This window comes from Arvicanthis niloticus, chromosome 13 (genome assembly GCF_011762505.2).
Source record: "Arvicanthis niloticus isolate mArvNil1 chromosome 13, mArvNil1.pat.X, whole genome shotgun sequence".
In the NCBI taxonomy this organism is placed as follows: Eukaryota; Metazoa; Chordata; class Mammalia; order Rodentia; family Muridae; genus Arvicanthis; species Arvicanthis niloticus.
Genome location: NC_047670.1, coordinates 41,772,868 through 41,791,759, shown reverse-complemented (window position 1 = coordinate 41,791,759; position 18,892 = coordinate 41,772,868). Strand labels below are relative to the sequence as shown.

Genomic DNA, 18,892 nt, shown 5'->3' with positions numbered 1-18,892 from the left:
GACCATGTGGTTTTTTTCTTTGAGTTTATTTATATAGTGGATTACATTGATGGATTTCTGAATATTGAACCATCCCTGCATTCCTGGGATAAAGCCTACTTGATCTTGATGGATAATTGTTTTGATGTGTTGTTGGATTCGGTTTGCGATAATTTTATTGAGTATTTTTGCATCAATATTCATAAGAGAGATTGGTCTGTAGTTTTCTTTCTTTGTTGGGTCTTTCTGTGGTTTAGGTATGAGCATAATGGTAGCTTCATAGAACGAATTGGGTAGTGTTCCTTCTGTTTCTATTGGATGGAATAGCTTGAAGAGGATTGGTATTAGGTCTTCCTTGAAGGTCTGAAAGAATTCTGCACTGAAACCATCTGGCCCTGGACATTTTTTGGTGGGAAGATTTTTAATGACTGTGTCTATTTCTTTAGGAGTTATGCGACTGGTTAGATGGTTTATCTGCTCCTCGTTTAACTTTGGTACCTGGTATCTGTCTAGAAAATTGTCCATTTTATCCAGATTTTCCAATTTTGTTGAGTATAGGCCTTTGTAGTAGTATCTGATGATTTTTTAAATTTCCTCAGTTTCTGTTGTTATGTCTCCCTTTTCAGTTCTGATTTTATTAATTTGAATACTCTCTCTGCGCCCTTTGGTTAGTCTGGCTAAGGGTTTGTCTATCTTGTTGATTTTCTCAAAGAACCAGCTCCTGGTTTTGTTGATATTTTCTATAGTTCTTTTTGTTTCAACTTGGTTGATTTCAGCCCTGAGTTTGATTATTTCCTGCCGTCTACTCCTCTTGGGTATATTAGCTTCTTTTTGTTCTAACACTTTCAGGTTTGCTGTCAAGTTGTTAATGTATGCTCTTTCCAATTTCTTTTTGTGAGCACTTAGAGCTATGATTTTTCCTCTTAGTACTGCTTTCAGTGAGTCCCACAAGTTTTGTTATGATGTGTCCTCATTTTCATTTAATTCTAAAAAGTCTTTAATTTCTTTCTTTATTTCTTCCTTGACCAAGTTATCATTGAGTAGAGAGAGGATTGTTCAGTTTCCAAGTGTAAAGTGTCTGTGGGCTTTCCGTTGTTTTTGTCCATGTCAAAGACAAGTCTTAGTCCATGGTGGTCTGATAAGGTACTAGGGATTATTTCAATATTTTTGTATGTGTTGAGGCCTGTTTTGTGACCAATTATATGGTCTATTTTGGAGAAGGTACCATGAGGTGCTGAGAAGAAGGTATATTCTTTTTTTTTTTAGGATGAAATGTTCTATAGATGTCAGTTAAGTCCAATTGGTTCATAACTTCTGTTAGTTTCATTGTGTCTCGATTTAGTTTCTATTTCCATGATCTGTCCATAGCTGAGAGTGGGGTGTTGAAATCTCCCACTATTATTGTGTAGGGTGCAATGTATGCTTCAAGCTTTAGTAAAGTTTCTTTTATGTATGTGGGTGCCCTCGCATTTGGGGCATAGATGTTGAGAATTGCAAGTTCCTCTTGGTACATTTTTCCTTTGGTGAATATGAAGTGTCCTTCTTTATCTTTTTTGATTACTTCTGGTTGAAAACTGATTTTATTTGATATTAGAATCGATACTCCCGCTTGTTTCTTGGGACCATTTGCTTGGAAGATTGTTTTCCAACCTTTTACTCTGAGGTAGTGTCTGTCTTTTCCACAAAGGTGCGTTTCCTGAATGCAGCAAAATGCTGGGTCGTGTTTATGTATCCAGTCTGATAGTCTATGTCTTTCTATTGGAGAATTGAGTCCATTGATATTAAGAGATATTAAGGAAAAATGAGTGTTGTTTCCTGTTATTTTTGTTATTGGCAGTGGAGATATGTTTGTGTAGCTACCTTCTTTTATGGTTTTTGGAAGATTACTTTCTTGCTTTTTCTAGGTTGTAGTTTCCCTCCTTGTGTTGAAGTTTTCCACCAATTATCCTTTGAAGTGCTGTATTTGTGTTGAGATACTGTGTAAATTTAGATTTGTCATGGAATATTTTGGTTTCTCCATCAATAATGATTGACAGTTTTGCTGGGTATAGTAGTCTGGGCTGGCATTTGTGTTCTCTTAGGGTCTGTATGATATCAGTCCAGGATCTTCTGGCTTTTATGGTCTCTGGTGAGAAGTCTGGTGTAATTCTTATAGGTCTGCCTTTATATGTTACTTTGCCTTTTTCCCTTACTGCTTTTAGTATTTTTTCTTTGTTTTGTACATTTGATGTTTTGACTATTATGTGGGGGGAAGTATTTCTTTTCTGATCTAAACTATTTGGAGTTCTGTAGGCTTCTTGTTTATTTATGGACATCTCTTTCTTTAGGTTAGGGAAGTTTTCCTCTATAATTTTGTGGAGTATATTTGCTGGTCCTTTAAGTTGGGAGTCTTCCCCTTCATCTATACCTATTATCCTTAGGTTTGGCCTTCTCATTGTGTCTTGGATTTCTTGTATGTTTTGGGTTAGTAGCTTTTTGTATTTTGCATTTTCTTTGACAGTTGTGTCAATGTTTTCCATGGTATCTTCTGCACATGAGATTTTCTCTTCCATGTCTTGTATTCTGTTGGTGATACTTGTGTCTATGACTCCTGATCTTTTTTTTTTTTTTTTAGGTTTTCTATCTCCAGGGTATTGTCCCTTTGTGATTTCTTTATTGTTTCTACTTCCATTTTTAGATCCTGCATGGTTTTGTTTAATTCCTTCTCCAGTTTGGTTGCATTTTCTTGTAATTCCTTAAGGGATTTTTGTGTTTCCTCTTTAAGGGTTTCTATCTGTCTACCAGTGTTCTCCTTAAGTTCTTTGAGAGTGTTATTTATGTCTTTCTTAAAGTCCTCTATCATCATCATGAGAAGTGATTTTAATTCTGAATCCTGCTTTTCTGGTGTGATGGGGTGTTCAGGGCTTGCTATGATGGGGTAACTGGGTTCTGATGATACCATATAACTTTGGTTTCTGTTGCTTACGTTCCTGTCTTGCCTTTTGCCATCTGGTTAACTCTAGTGCTGCCTGTACTTGCTGTCTCTGACTGAAGCCTGCTTTTCCAGTTATCTCATTTGTGTCTGATCTCCTAGGGGTCCAGATATCTCTGTGATCTTTTCCAGCTGCACTGATTACAGTGGTATCTCTAGGGTGCCTCAGAATATGGTGCCTCCAAGGTAGCAGTCCAGCTAGGTGTCTGCTGTTCTGGGTGCAGTGTCTCCTCTAGGATATCTCAGGATATGTTGTCTGACGCTCTGAGTTCAGTTGTTCTTCTGTGGCTCTGGGTTGAGTGGACCTTCCAGTATGTCTCAGGCAGAATCCGGGGTCCACACACCAGCAGACCGGGCAGAGGTCTGGTCCAGGCCTCAGATCCTCTGAAACCTTCTCTTAAGCTATCCAGTGGGTTTTAAAGAATTCTGTCTTCTCCTAATAAATAGACCCTGTTTCCAGATTTGATCATCTAAAGAATGCAATGAAGGAGAGGGATGGAAGGCTCTGGCTGAAGGTGTACCTAGTATACAACTCCACTCACTACCATGTATCTCACAGAGACAATGTGTCCCACGTCTGTAAGCATCAGCCCTGAGCACATGACATAGTACCCTTATAACTGGCTCCCATAGACACTTCGCTCAGCAGTGAATGTGCTTCCCCTAGGTTGCTCTTGTAGCTCAGGAGACGATTCCTGTGGAGCTTCACAAATGCTCTGCAAAGTTTTCTCCTTATTTTAACTGGGGAAGCAACTGGATGGGCCTATTGTCCTCTTTCCTGACTGTACATGCCATCCACAGCATATAGGTCTCCATGACACTGCTGGTGCCTTCATTAATGGGAATGCCTACCTGTCATTCACTCACCCACTGATTCAGCTTTCTACTTAGCCAATAAACCTTCATTTGGGACTATGGAAATAACTATGACAAGACATCTGAGAATAATCAACTTTTAACAAAAGAAAATGTAGTTTGGCTTATGGGTTTGGTCCATGGTCATAACGGCCCTATTGCTAAGAGCTTGTGTGGAGGCAGAACATCATGGCAAATCTGCCTTCCTCATGGAGGTTGAAAATGGATGGCAGTCAGGTAGGTCAGGGATGAAATATACCTTTATGGAGCATATACTTTCACTTTCTCTCTCTCTCTCTCTCTCTCTCTCTCTCTCTCTCTCTCTCTCACACACACACACACACACACACACACACACACAAGAGAGACAGAGAGGAAAGAGACAAAGACAGAGATAGAGAGACTTAGTTTTATTGCTATGAAGAAACACTATGACCAAGACAACTCTTACAAAGGAAACCATTTAATTGAGGCTACCTTATAGTTTTGGAGGGTCAATCCACTATCATCATGGTAGGAAGCATGGCAACCTGCAGGCAGACATGATACTGGAGGAGCCAAGAGTTTTATATCTTCATCCACAGGCCGCAGAAAAAAACTCTCTCTCACACTGCGCAGAGCTTGAGCTTAGGAGATCTCCAAGCTGGCTGCCACAGTGACACCCTTCCTCCAACAAGGCCACACCTCCTAATAGTGCCACTCCCCATGAGTCAAGCATTCATACACATGAGTCTATAGGGCCATACCTATCCAAACTCATACCATGACCTATGTTCTCCACTTACCCCCACTGCTTGTTTTGTTTTGTTTTGTTTTTTTAATCACCTAATGCCATTCAACTACAAACCCATCAATGTGATAATTCACTTATGAGCTCAGAGCCTTCAGGATTCACTTATGAGCTCGGAGCCTTCAGGATTTAATCATCCTAATTTCCATAACTAGGGCTTGAGCACAGCCTTTGGAGACCATTGAAGATTCAAACTGTAACAATAATAAATGTGTGTGACCCTTGCCTCAAATTGCTCACACCAGAAACTTGGGAGGAGGTCAGAAGAGGAGGTGAGATTGACCAGAGGCTAACAGGTTCTGAGATGGCACAGGCATTTTCCACAGTATTCTAGAGTACCCAGGAGCTTATAAACATGCAGTGGACAGAAAACGTGATGAGGTGTAAAATGAAGCTGGAGACCGGACCCAGAGGAGAAACACAAAGGGCTACTTTCTAGCAGGAGGAATAGCCTAGACCATTAGAAACACTACATGCCACCAGAGGAACTCTGTGAGATGGGGTCAGGAGTGGCAAATGAACAGAGTTTGGACTAGTGGCTTTATGTGCCCTACCTGGTGTCTCACATCTGCTCCTCTGCTCTTGCTAAGGTGTGGGGCAGAGCCTGTGTGAGAAGCTACTATGCGCCTGTGACCAGATGGCAGCTGAGTGCATGGCCTCTGCCTTCTTCAATCAAAGCCTCAAGTCACCAGACCGACCTGAGTGCCAAGGCGAGCCTGTGTCATGTGAGGATGGCATGCACGGGGGAACCTTGGCCTCTCCTGTGGACTCCAGTTCTGAGGAGAATAGCGAGGAAGCTGTACCTCAGATGGAACACCTAAGAAGCAGATTTCTGGGAAAGTCCCCTGATCCCTTGGGGGCTAGGCCCCTTGGTGGAAGATAAGATGCTACATGCCAGTAGTTCTGAGCTGCCTGAGCTCTTTGGCCCTCAGTCCTTTGTTCACAGGAGCCTTAGCAGGATCTCCAAGGGAGAAGGGACAGCCACCTCATTACCCATGAGCCTCCTGAAACTTGTCAGCACACAGATACGTGTGTCTGGAGAATAAATGCAGATGACAGCACTTCCTTTCTTCCTGTAGTTCATTATGGAGGCTCAATAAATTCTCCATGCCACATGGCTTGTGTCGTGTCTAAGAGCTGCTTCTGCAGATGGATGATGGGTGCTTGAGTGGCTTGCAAAGGTGTGATGACAGGAACAACTGTCCTAGCCTCTAAAAGCTTTCTTCTTTTGTTAGAAAGTAAGGGAGTACGACTGCCAGTGGTTGTCAACAACGCACTAATGAAGACAGCAGTGCTTGTGTCTCATCAGATACACTTGCTACCTTTGTTAGTGCAGCCATGAGGCACAGCCATCACTATGAGAAACCACCCATCACTATCCTTAGCTCTAGGCCTTCTCTTACAAATGAAGGTAAGTAAAACCCTTGCCTGTCTTCCCATCCCTACTTTATACCTACGAGGACCACTTCTGCAGGGCAAACTTACCTCATGGAAGTGGAGCCTGCAGACCTGCTTTCTGCAGTTTCTAAGTTCTGAGGTGACTTCTGGCAGTTAGGGGTTTTGGGCAATATGTCAGCTCTCACAAGCATGTTAGAAAATGCTACATGGCCACTCTTGTTCATGAGCAGACATCAAAAGGGCAATGCTTTTCTGACTTTCATGTCTTAAGTAGGGAGCTATGAGACTCTCATGTCTTAAGTAGGGAGCTATGAGACTCTCTAGAATGTCCAGGATGTAACTCTCCAGGCACCAGGGATGGCTAAAAAAAGTGATGGGGTACTTAGTTTTGTCCTTCCATTTTACAGTACATCCCCTTGCTAAGTTTCTCTGCAATCACTTCTTAATGTAAAACCTGTACATAAGCCTTGCCACAGACTGTCAAAAGAAAGCCTAGATGCAACACTGCCTCTAGCTCAAGTATAAGCTAATGGTTGCACACAGATCAACCAAGATGCAGTTTATCTTTACACCCTGGCTTTGCTTTTCACTAATTCATACTAGATGACAAAAGATAGGATGAGAGTCATAGTGGAAAGCCCGGGGCAGCAAATGTACAGTGCTCTCAGTGTATCAGTGGGAACAGGGTCAGAGATGTGGAATGACTGTCCTAAAACTGCAGAGCTAAGACAGTGGCAGTCTAGTGTTGTATTTGGACAGCAGTGCCTAGGTTTCCCCAAGGCAGAGCCTGTGACAAGGTTTATATGCAGGTGTGGAAGTGGTTTCAGAGAACACTAGACTCCAAGGAAGATTGTCATTAATATTTACCAGAGGCTTACCCTATAATGCAGGCATGCCACAGGGGTTCACTTACCTCTTAGCTAGGCTCTGAGGGCAGATCATACTGTTTTAATTTCACAGACAAGTGATCAATCACTTATCTATGACTGCTTAGCCAGGAGCTTGGATTGGATTTGAATCAGAAGCCAAGCTCCTGTCACTGTGTCACAGTGGCTCATCCAAGAGGCCCATGATCTACCACTGGCAGGGTAGTTCTGCAGAGCCTGAGGTGGCATGAGGTACTAGACAAACAGCTGCTTTTATTGAGAAGCTTTCTGTAATTTATGGAGCAAGGCAGTGTAGTGAGAAAAAGTCACCAGAGTTAACAAGGAGATGGCAACTATGAGGTACCAGGGACCTTCCCGAAATTACAAGGCATCACAAGCACTGAGGTAGGACACAGAGTTGGATGAAGGCAAAGACTGATGATCTATGGCCTTATAACTGTCTCTTACTGTTCTGGGGGCCAGAAACTGATAGCCTCTGGAAACTTAACTCTTTCTTACTATTCTGTGAATAAGTGCTGGTTTCTTTTCTCTGTAACTCTTTACTATTTTGTGCTAATATACGTTAGTTTCGTTTCTTTTCTTTTCTTTTCTTTTCTTTTCTTTTCTTTTCTTTTCTTTTCTTTTCTTTTCTTTCTACTGATTAAGAACTTCTCAGTGGCCAAGTGAGAGGCTTGGACTTACTAATTCTTTGTGAACCAGGAAGGGGGGATTTACAGAATGGTGGTATTAAGTTCAAAGTAGTGTTTCATTCCATTAGCTCATTTTAAATTCAAACTAACCATTTCACATAGCTTTCCTTTATCATAGTGTATACCTGTGGACGTGATCTAGAATCTTTTCCCTTGATCACAAATTTGTCCCAAGCCTATTTCTCCTTTTAGTGAAATTGTAAAAGCTCATTGTATTCCTTATTATGCAGTCTTTACTTACTAATGAGGAATGGGCATATTCTATTTTTGGTTCTAACTGTATTATATATTTTCTGGCAAACCAACTAAAACCATCTCTTAAAACTTTCTTCCTAAAATTATTTGAATCAAATCAGGAATTCTATAAAATCATTAATTCATGAAAGTTCATCTTTATTTTGATCTGCAGGAAGTCTCTCCAATAGAGTGGGCTAATGCCTAGGAATCATTAGACTATGTAATGGTGACAGAAAAGGCGTATCAGTAGAAAGAAGCAATCCTGGGATGAAATCTTTGAAGAATCTGCAATTCAGAACTTACCCATTGCAGCCATGCAAAAGCAGTAGGCCATCTCAAGAAAACTTACTCGCATGCCTTTACCCTTTCCTAGATGAGGCACCCAGTAGGCTTAATCTAGGGTATCTTTGTGCTCATAAGTGGTGGTTTTGGTGATTCTCATATATATGGAAAAGAATCCACCTGAGTAACTTGATTGTTGAAGAAGCTTAATTCTACATACTTAATGCTATAATAAAAATGCACTTATACATAAGCGATGCTATTTTTGTTTTATTGCTTACATATGATTCACAATGAAAATTTACATTTAAAAAACTTATTTTATTACAGTAATACACGTATAAGCATTAGTGAGACAAATGAGCCCCGTTTGAGGGAGTGGGGAGTTAAACTGCTGGTTAAGGGTGTTATCGCTCTAAAGGATGAGTTCTAAAGGAGCTTGGAGGGAAGCAAGAGGACCAGAAGGAGGAAAGAGGAAGTGAGAGAGAATGAGTATGAGAGCTCAGGTAAAATTCAATGACACTATGTAAGCAGCTAGATGCACAAGGATCACAAGCATAGGAGGAACATTTAAACTAACTGCTTGGCGTCACACAAAAGAATATAACCAACTGTATACAGCAAGGAGAACAATAAATGCTTTGAGTATCACGTACCTGCCAAAACAGACCAATGAACTCCAGCAAGTCCTAAAGACTCAGTACCTGAACTAGCTACAGCACAGCTTGCTCACGCGTCCAAATGTGATCCCTGTGACTGTGGAAGAATCAGACAGACAAACATCCATTGCTTGGGAACCCTTATCAACAAAACCAGTTCAGTCTACTGGACCTAAGATAGCCAGACATGTACTGTAGTTTAAGAAACCACAGAAACAAAACTCAAACCAGCAGTTTGTAAAAACCCAAGCTACACATATGATAAAGACGAATTGCAATGGCTTTCCTTTGCATGCAAAGCATGTCTTTTTAAATCACCAGGAAACACAAAATTTTATACAGCAAAGCTCGTGTTCTGCATGAATGCAAGTGAATATATCTCTTTTCTTATACTATTAAATTATATACTTTTCCATACAAAAGCACACAGTGTTAATTTATAAAATGACATCCAAGTGGATGATGATTTTTTTGCATGTCCCCCTGTTTAGATTTTAAATGCAGTCAAAAAATAATATCCTTCTTTTAAAATGAAGAAGAAAAAAGTGAACCAAAAGTGCATGGGTTTTCCTTAACTGGCCACATATCCCTGGTGTGAGGGGAAGCTACAGTGAGAGCTCATGCAAGGCACTGGTCTTCCAGTGGCAGCTGTGTTGTTCCTTTTGAGTACAAGGTCTGGTGCATCCGCACTTAATCAGCAACCTGGGCTGTCTTGTCAGAGGAGCTCTAGCAAACAGACCCCTCTTCAAGATGTTCTACTCTTGCTGTAAATATTCAAAGCTTTGGGCCTTCCTTCCTTCCTTCCTTCCTTCCTTCCTTCCTTCCTTCCTTCCTTCCTTCCTTCCTCCCTCCCTCCCTCCCTTCCTTCCTTCCCTTTCTTTCTGTACTAATGGTGCCCAAATAACTAAAAACACACAGATAAAACACTCTGTATTTTATCTCATCTTTTAAAACAAAAACAAAACTAAAACTGAATATTTTTTGAGTACAATTTTTGATAGGAATACTGTTTTATAAAAAGAAACTGAATTTGAAAAGGTAATTACACAAAGTGATTCCACAAAACTGTGCTGAGAGAATGCTCTAAGTGCAGAATGCGCCCGTTTAGCACATGGTGGTGTCCCCAGCATGTGCAGCACACACTGCCCTTGTAGTCTTACAAGTCTCACTAGTGAAAGGCAGCTCACACTCATATGCCTTAGCAAGAACACACAGACCATTTTGAAGTATATAACTAATCTTCATAGAGATATATACAAGTTTTGGTTCAATTCTTACAAATTAAGATTCACTGGAAGAATTTCTGTACAATGAAGATTTAAAACAATGTACAATATAAAATGTAAATTAATTCACTAAGAACTGAAATGCATAGACTCTGCACAGGTGAACAGGTAGTTCTTTTAAATGTCTTTCTTTTCTATAGTAAATATATATTTCATCTAATTAATGGAATCACAGCAAAATACAACTATAGTTTCAAAGCACAGCCTGTAAACTAGCACGTCATATATGAAAAACACTGTACCTTTTTCCCACTCCAAGAGTGAGCTCCAAGGGGCTCAAGCGCTCAACTTGAAGCAGAAAACAATATCACAAGACCAGTAAGATCTGGCCAGTTTCCAGATAGGAACCTAGGTGGGAATACTATCCAGTAGAGAATTTCTATCATTGACATCCTAGGAATGCCTGCCACAGGTTACTATGGAGGACTGAAGGGATGTGTACACAGTCCATCTGAAGCACGGAATTAGAAAGCATGAGCGAATTTGCAACTCTAAAATTAGGAATATATTTACTTTTGAAGAAAAGAAAAGTAATCCATTTCTAAGCAGTTGTATAGATACTTCATATATTTTCAATCATTTTTAAAAAATTATGTTTGTGCAAAGTTTAAAATATACTATTTAACAAGAGTATAATGTGAAAGCAATACATGTTCAATCTTAAAAGCTAACAGGAACCTCAAAAGAAATTAACATGGTATAAGCCTATTTTCAGAGGTACTCTAACTCAGGATCCCTAAACTCCTAATACAGCATGACAAGTGTTGGTAGAGACAAGTCCCATAACACTTCAGGACATTCCAGTAAGCACTATGCAAATCCTGAAACTCGTCTTGGCCCTATTTTTCAGGCTTTAAGGTCCTTTTAAAATGCTGTAGTCTTCGTAAGCCAATCAATATACACACAGATCTGGAAACTTCATCTCATATACTGGGACGGACTGGTATTGGGCGTGCCCAGAAGTAACGGTCAATGTTCCAGATGGACTGGGAGGAGGGCTGTAAAAGAAGAAAATGGTGAATCAGCAGGTGCATGCACGGTATTCAACTATTGCCTTGAGGCAGAGGAGATGTGGTCCAGCTATGACACTTGTTAGTATTCCGTCTAAACTCCACCTCCCCAGTTACCTGGCAACAGCCAGGTATGCTCCTCCCCATAGTTACCTGGCAACCGCCAGGTAGGCCGATCCACTATAAAAGGGGCTGCTTGCCCCCTCCTCTCTCTCTTGCTCTCCTACTCTCTTATTCTCTTACTCTTGCTCTTACACCCTCTCTCTCTCTGTCCCCTCCCCCCTTCCCCTCTCTCCACGTGGTCATGGCCGGACTCTACTCTTCTCTCTTCTCTTTCCACCGTCCTCTCCCCACCTTTGTCCCATCTCCTGAATAAACCTTCTCCCCCTTAGAACCGCGTGGTCTGGAGTGGTCTATTCTCAATGGCGGTCAGATATTTCTTACAACACTGTATAGGCAAAGGATAGAGATGCCAGCTGGTTTAAGTCCAAAACAGACCCTGTGTGTGTATGTGTGTTGTACAGTACATTTTTGTGAGCTACTTTGTTTCACAAATAAAAAAATGTATCTTAATACATATCATTCATACTTATGGTAGTGTGATATTTTGTGATATTAAGATATTTTATCTACTGGACAAATAAAGGTTTATTTTCATTATAAATCATAATCATATCGATCCATCCATCCATCCATCCATCATCCATTCATCCATCTATCCATCCATCCATCCTTTTTTTTTTTTTTTTTTTTTTTTTTTTTTTTTTTTTCGAGACAGGGTTTCTCTGTGTAGTCCTGGCTGTCCTGGAACTCACTTTGTAGACCAGGCTGGCCTCGAACTCAGAAATCTGCCTGTCTCTGCCTCCCAAGTGCTGGGATTAAAGGCGTGTGCCACCACCGCCCGGATCCATCTATCCATCCATGGTCTAACAACTTATGAATAAGAGCTTCTGATTTTAAGTATATTCACAATTTTACTCTTAGTATATATTGTGACAATATTGCAAATTTATAGTGGTTTACAGATTAGAGGCAATCCTTGCTAATCTGGAAGGTAAAAAGGAGTAATTTCCATTTTTTTAAAAAAAAGTTTTGAGCTACTGTTAATGATAAACATCTCTGTGGCATCCATTCTGATATTTTAAACAAACAAACAACTGTATTCCTTTCCAAACAAACCACCTTAGGAAATATTTTTTGTCACATAATGCAAATATTTTTTTTTTTACTAATCCATCATTTAATCCTTAACTTTTAATTAGTGTCACATGTACATGTGTGTATGCAAACACACACACACACACACAAGCTCTGAACTGCTATCTTTGTTATATTTTTATATCTAAAATTTTCTGTATTCTACCCACTTCTATACAAACTCAACCTTTTAAAAATCCAACAAGGCCAGGCTTTATGGTACATGCTTTTAATACTAGTCTTCAGGAGGCAGAGGTAGGTGGCTCCCTATGAGCAACATTAGCCTGACCCTACAGGGACACACTGTCTGAAAAAAGTCAAACACATTAACGATGATGATGATGATGATGATGATGATGATGATAATGATAATAAAGAAAACAACAAGACTGCCCGTGTTTCCCTTGGCATAGGTGGTATGTTTGTCTCATCTCCAATGTACTCTATCTCCTCGTGCACAAGGATTCTTTCAGACTGCCACCAGCATTTTCTTTAAACATAAATTAATAACTACATTCTCTGAACATTTTGACTAATATAATGGGTTAATCTTTATAGAAATGATGTCTTTATGATATTCATTAACTATTTAAGAACAAGGTACGAGGGCAGGCAAAATGGCTCAGTGAGAAAAGGTAGTTGTCTCCAAGCTGGATGACCTGCGGTCAAGCCTGAGAATCCCCATGGTAGGAGAGAAGCAACACTTGAAAGTCATCCACTGAGCCCCCACCCTGTGTCATATATATACAAAAGTAAATCAATGTTTAAAAAAGATAAAGTATAAAGTTTTTTTATATAAATATTAAGTACAACTAAGACTTAAGAGTTATTTCATAGTCTGTGTTAATTAGTATCCTATGGTTATGAATGCTTTCACTAATTAATAATTTGCACAAGTATTAGCTTCATATAATTATCTTTAATTTTGAACTGCCCTGAACTACAATATGCAGCTATTTTTCCTATTTCCATGATATACTTACTGTTCTAGCAAATCATTTTGCGAGTGTTCCAATATTTGTAACACCTTTTAATGTTTTAGTAATGGATCATTTTCAGAGTGAAATGCACATATCTTAAGTGTGTTATTTAATAAAAACTGACACATGTATACACACAGGTAAACCTAAGCATGGACAACAAACATTTTCATTATTGTTAAAAAACAAGTAACAGGAAACTTCCGAGAGCGACTGGGCAGCTGCTGGTGACAGCATGTGAGAATGAATGCATGTGTGGCAGTGAGGTGGCTGCCTGGCAGCCGTATCAGGAAGCCTCTGGTGCTCTCAGGGGCCACAAAAGCTACTGACACTATTTAAATCTTGTACATCATTTTTACCTTTGCATTTTCTTGCTTATAATGCTTTAATACTTAAGTAAGAATATTAGTATTTATGATTATGATAGTGTGAAGAGAGTGAAAGTCCAGTAAACAAAGGCAGGAAACAAGGGTGAGAGCAACTAAGTCTCATGTCCTGGATGCATGCCTGCCATGTCTGCTGCCACTGCTGCTCATCTTACAATGAGCTTTGTACTTCTCCGTTATTCTCCCCTGTACCCAAGCCATGAGCAGGGTATAACATGGTCTGCTTCACTTTTGCAGACCACAAACTCTCTTCTCTGGCTGATCTGATAAACAGGAGAAAATGTGCAGACAGGCTTGAAAACCTACAGTGCACCACACTGTGCCTTTAGCTTCTGTGTATCATACAGGCTGTCCCTGAACATCTTCCAAAGAGGCAGTCATGGATGGGCTGCTACTGAAATAGTGCACCCAGCACTGTGTCTGGGACACTCCAAGTATTGCTACTGACTAACACCAAGTATTCACCCAAAGCTCAGAGGAATTAATGGTATGAAGAAGACAAAATCTAGAATGCTGATCTTAATATTCTAACACACACAAATGTGACCCAAGTTAACTCGGTGATCCCTAGTCCACTTCAGAATCCACGCTATGGATTCTAATTGTCTGTCTCTAAGTATGACACCAGCAAGTTACATTACTTATCTAGTTCTAGTGTCTTTGTAAACTGAGAGGCAGCACTGACTTACTTTTCAGGCCGTGCCGAGAGCAGAAAAAAACTGACATAACATGCACATCCTAAGCCAAGTACACAATAGGTATTTGGAATTTTAACTGATAGTTAGTTTTAAATATTCCTTATTTGGCATTTTTTTCTGAAAAAAAAAAAAAGGTCTATAGCACATTGTATGTTTTAGTCATTTCTCTTCTGCACTTGTATAAATGAGCAATTGTTTCCTTAGCAATATAAAAACAGTGAGAAATATGTGATGTTGAAAAAAAAACTGTCTTACATGTGAAAGCAGAAAACAGTAGAATAAAAACAAGTAGGAGTAAAATATAAACTTGAGAGAGAGGGGGGGAGGAAAGAGGGAGGGAAAGAGAGAGACAGAGAGACAGACTGACATATTTAGTTAAGTAAAAAGATAAAAGATTTAGCTAATATTAAAAAAAAAAATCCAGAAGCAAGGCTCTATGTGTGTTCTCTACTGGGCTACCTTACCCAAAGGCCAATTTCCACATGATGTCAATGTAAGACCATGTGGCAGCTCCTCCTATGCAGGGGCAGAGAGAGAGCCTTTCCCTTTCTTCTCAGGCTGAATTACTTGAGAGAGAGACTCAGAATGACCAACAGTGGTGGTGATATATTGCAAACTTCAGAGTATAATTCTCATAACTTGAAAGGACATAGGAAAGCTCAAGGAAAGCCAGTGATTGAAATGACCCATCCACACTGGTAGCCGTATTACTGCTCGGGAAAGAAGGAAGCATATTAAACTACAGTTGGATGGGTAAAATATAAATGACATGCTAGTTAAACATAACATTAGAATGTGGGTCTTCCAAACCACTCAGATGTTTCTAGAGGTCCATCACAGAGGAAAGTATAGTCTGAAAGAAACCTAGAAATGCCAGGAGATGACTGGACAAGAAATTGCTCAGTCTCCCTCTGTAAACAGAGACAAAGAATTGCCAGTTGCATCTTGCTTAAGGTTAGTGCAAAGCAGTTATGGAACACACACAGCCATGCACAGTTTCTCTGTGTTGCTACTGTGATGCTAACCCCTTACTTACCGTATGGTGAGCTCCAATATTTGAGCAAGTCTATCATGAAGCAAATTTGCCTGCAAAGGGAAAAAAAGTGTTAAAAAAATTTACTATCTTCTAGACACCCAGTAGACAAAGCACAACTGTAACTAAGAGGCTGATGTACAGATTGCGATAATGTTTTAATCTGCAATATCTATTGGAATTAAATGTTGGTCTTTTCCCCATCCCCATACCTTTCAAGTTCTACAGCCCCAAGCTGCAATACACACAACAGAACACACCCATGGAGCAAATCACTGAAAACCACTGGAAACAAAAGAGTATAGAACATCAAAGCAACAACGGCCATTAACATCAAGTTAGGATCTGCCACTTCCATCGGCCTCATCACAGGAACCTGGAGGTGCCACTATGTCTAAAGCTGAGGTCCTGCCACCGGTGACCAGAATGAGCTCCAAAGAGTCATTCCGCAGATTCACTCACTTTGGATTCACACTGTGCTGCTATTTCTTCAAATGGTGCTTTCTGGAACTTCTCTATCACAAGACGTCTCTTTTCCTTTTCCTGTTCTTCCATTCCATTGGTATCTATATAAGGACCAGTTAAAGAGGTCATAAAATCTCACCAAAGACTATGAGAGCTAATGATTTATAAACCTCCAAATAAGAGTGATTACAGGGCTACTTTTATTTGGGGAAAAGGCAAGACGGGTAACATTCCTTAAATGTTTCACTTAGTATTAGACAACAAAAATATTTAGGAAAAAAAGTTAAATCTAAGAAAGAGTTAAAGTTCCACAGCACAATGCCTACTTTCAGGTAATTCCTGCATCTCTTACCAAATACATCCTTATACAAAGGTACAAACATACCAGACACACATAGATATGGATAGACTTATACACAAACCTACAAACACACACATACATGCATATATACTGTCATATACAAGAGAAAACAGTAACTTACAACAACTCAAAGAGCTAATAGGGCTTTTTGAATTAACTCTTTTATGCAGAACTATGCTGACTTTGAACATATGAGGTGCTAAGTAAACTACATTTTGATCACAATGAATAGAGATCAAAATACAGCTGGATCATTTACAGCTGATATGTAAATTCACCTTACAACATACGGTTTTTTTTTTTTTTTAAATCTTAAGGGATGATCATTTAGACAAAGTCTGTTAGATAGTAAAGAAATGTCTACCTTGTTTATACCACTGTTTGCTTATGTGTGTGTGTATGTATGTGTGTGTGTGTGTGTGTGTGTGTGTATGACAATTTAAAAAGCTTAAGCAATGTATTTAAATAAATGATCTAATTTATAGAAACCAATAGTAGTTTTCCTTTTTTTTCCTTTTCATGTTGTGACATCTAAAAAAACCACCAAAGCAGAGATGAGTTTTAGGAGAGCTACCAATGTTTCACAGCTCACCAATTGCTTTCTTCAGTGCTTCAAAGGTGATTTCCTCAGTGTTGCTAACCTAAAGGGAGTATAAGCAGAACACAGTCAAGAAAAGTGAATATAATTAATACTCTTACCAAAGTAAAAGTCATCTACACATTTTGACAATTATTTTTTTTCTTCTTTTGATTGGCTTGACCTGACATTTCAAACAGCAAATGCTCTGCACTTCTTCGCTAGCCATAAAATGGCTTACTGCAGTGGATTCCTGATTGAACACAGAGAAGAGTATCTTCCTGGCAGAATAGGCAACACCTAGGCACCTTTGGATGAGGTACAACCTCCAGTGTATAAAGGCACATAAGACCCTCAGTGAACTGTGCTTGGTAAGGAGAAGACCCTTTGAAGTAATCAAGGCAGATTACAAATATACTTTTAGCTAGATGGTAAATAATAACTAATCATTAAAGAACCTTTATAATTTTAGTACTACAGATAGTGTACAAATCAAATGTAAAATAACCTAAGATTTTCAATGGTTGTAAGAATGTCTACAGAGACAGACTGCTCAGTAGTTAACAACATTTACTGTTCTTTGCTGCTCTTGCAGAGGATCACAGTTTGGTTCCCAGCACCCACACAGTAGCTCACATATGTCCTTAACTCCTGTCCCAGTGGACTGAGCACCCTCTCCTGGCCTTATACATGCAAGCAAACCATTCACACACATATTTTTTTTTTTTAAATGAAGCTTTCAAGAACTATATTGAAAAGAGTATACCTTAATCAAGCACATTCTGGGTTTTCTAAGGTCAACCATCAGTTTTTTGTTTTGTTTTGCTTTTGTTTTTTAAATCTCCTATGAATACCCTTTAGTTTGGGCTTTCAAATACTTCTTGCTTTGAAATATGTACAAAACTATAAAGTTTAATGTTTTATGATTTTTAGTAGTACTTTTGTGGTTGAAAAAAATGGAAAGTGGTACTCTATGAGGTACCAAATATTTCACAATGAGTAATAAATCATTACTATAGTATTTCTGAATAAAAGTTAAGCAATGATATGATACACGAGTACTTGCCTGGCACTTCCGTCATCCCTAATTTTAGCTCATGAGCGTCTTTTGCTAAGTCTAAGGCAGCAAGACTAAGGAAAGCAAGACTTCATGTTCTGCAACTTAGCGTCTCTTAACAAAGGCTTTAGCTGGAAGTCAGGCAGCAGGAGTCCCACTACCTCAGCTTTGCTACTGAGGGCCACAGTTATAGTTGAAGTCAGATTAAACTTTGGAATCTTCAGTTGCATTCTAGATATTTGGAGCAGATATACAAGATTAGGCTCTGGCTAATCATTTGTACCAGAAGCTATCTAGCACTAGCATTTTAATGAAGAAAACAAAACTCACTGTTCTTAGACTGAGCTAAATTACTTCACATTTAAAAAAAAAAAAACAACTATACATAGTACAGGACAAAGGACATGGGAAAAGTTAGAAGGCTAGTATTCCTGTTATATTAACTTTTACTGATCAATGCTGAAATAAGTATTTACCAGTAACTGGAAAAAGCTAACTGATATTTTTCCTGTCCTTACTATGAGGACTTACTTTTGCTTACAAAGCAATTCTGCTATGTATTTTGGCATTCAAATAACCATTACTAATGTACAAAAGCATATTCCAGTGCGTTTGTGCCTAAGTAAGTGTGACACTAAATTGTACTTATCAGACATCCAGTGTTTGATGTATGTAACTGAGGACTTACAGCGCAGTCTTTGAAAAGTTAATGAATTCATAAACTTTTAATGTAAAATTCAGAGAGAATCTTCCCCCTATAATGTCTTCATGTAAATATTTTTCAGTTTATTTTATCAAAACAGACTGATTCTTTCTTCAATAGCCTCAAGAGCCAAACAAACAAAAAAGGTAAGCAAAAGAAGAAATAAAAGCACAATCATTAAAATATTCTGTGTCCCTGATTAAACTTAAGCCTAGAAGCCAAGACTCTGAGTAAATTTTTTCACTGGAAAGATAAAAAGAGTAACTGAAAACTCATTAAAAGAGCTAGTGCGATTCCTCTTTTCTAAGAGAAGTGTACACACTACAGTGGCTTTGAACAAAGAGGTAGATTTGAGCAGGGTGGTTTGGCCTCTTAGGTACTCTGTGTGCATG

General features: G+C 39.2%; 2 protein-coding genes across 6 annotated transcripts in view; one reads left to right on the top strand and one right to left on the bottom strand.

The window, feature by feature from the left end:
• Oc90 (otoconin 90) overlaps positions 1 to 5,651 on the top strand; it is a 35,772-nt gene extending 30,121 nt beyond the window's left edge. For both annotated transcript variants that reach the window (XM_076911417.1, XM_034517283.2), the window contains one exon: positions 5,186 to 5,651. In XM_076911417.1, coding sequence (XP_076767532.1) covers positions 5,186 to 5,478 — 293 coding nt within the window. In that variant the 3' untranslated portion in view covers positions 5,479 to 5,651. The remainder of the gene's footprint in view (positions 1 to 5,185) is intronic.
• A 2,687-nt stretch (positions 5,652 to 8,338) lies between these two features.
• Efr3a (EFR3 homolog A) overlaps positions 8,339 to 18,892 on the bottom strand; it is an 86,116-nt gene continuing 75,562 nt past the window's right edge. For all 4 annotated transcript variants that reach the window (XM_034516246.2, XM_034516244.2, XM_076911415.1 and 1 more), the window contains 4 exons: positions 16,756 to 16,804; positions 15,800 to 15,903; positions 15,341 to 15,390; positions 8,339 to 11,031 (listed from right to left, as the gene is read on the bottom strand). In XM_034516246.2, the coding sequence (XP_034372137.1) occupies positions 10,926 to 11,031; positions 15,341 to 15,390; positions 15,800 to 15,903; positions 16,756 to 16,804 (309 nt within the window). In that variant the 3' untranslated portion in view covers positions 8,339 to 10,925. The remainder of the gene's footprint in view (positions 11,032 to 15,340; positions 15,391 to 15,799; positions 15,904 to 16,755; positions 16,805 to 18,892) is intronic.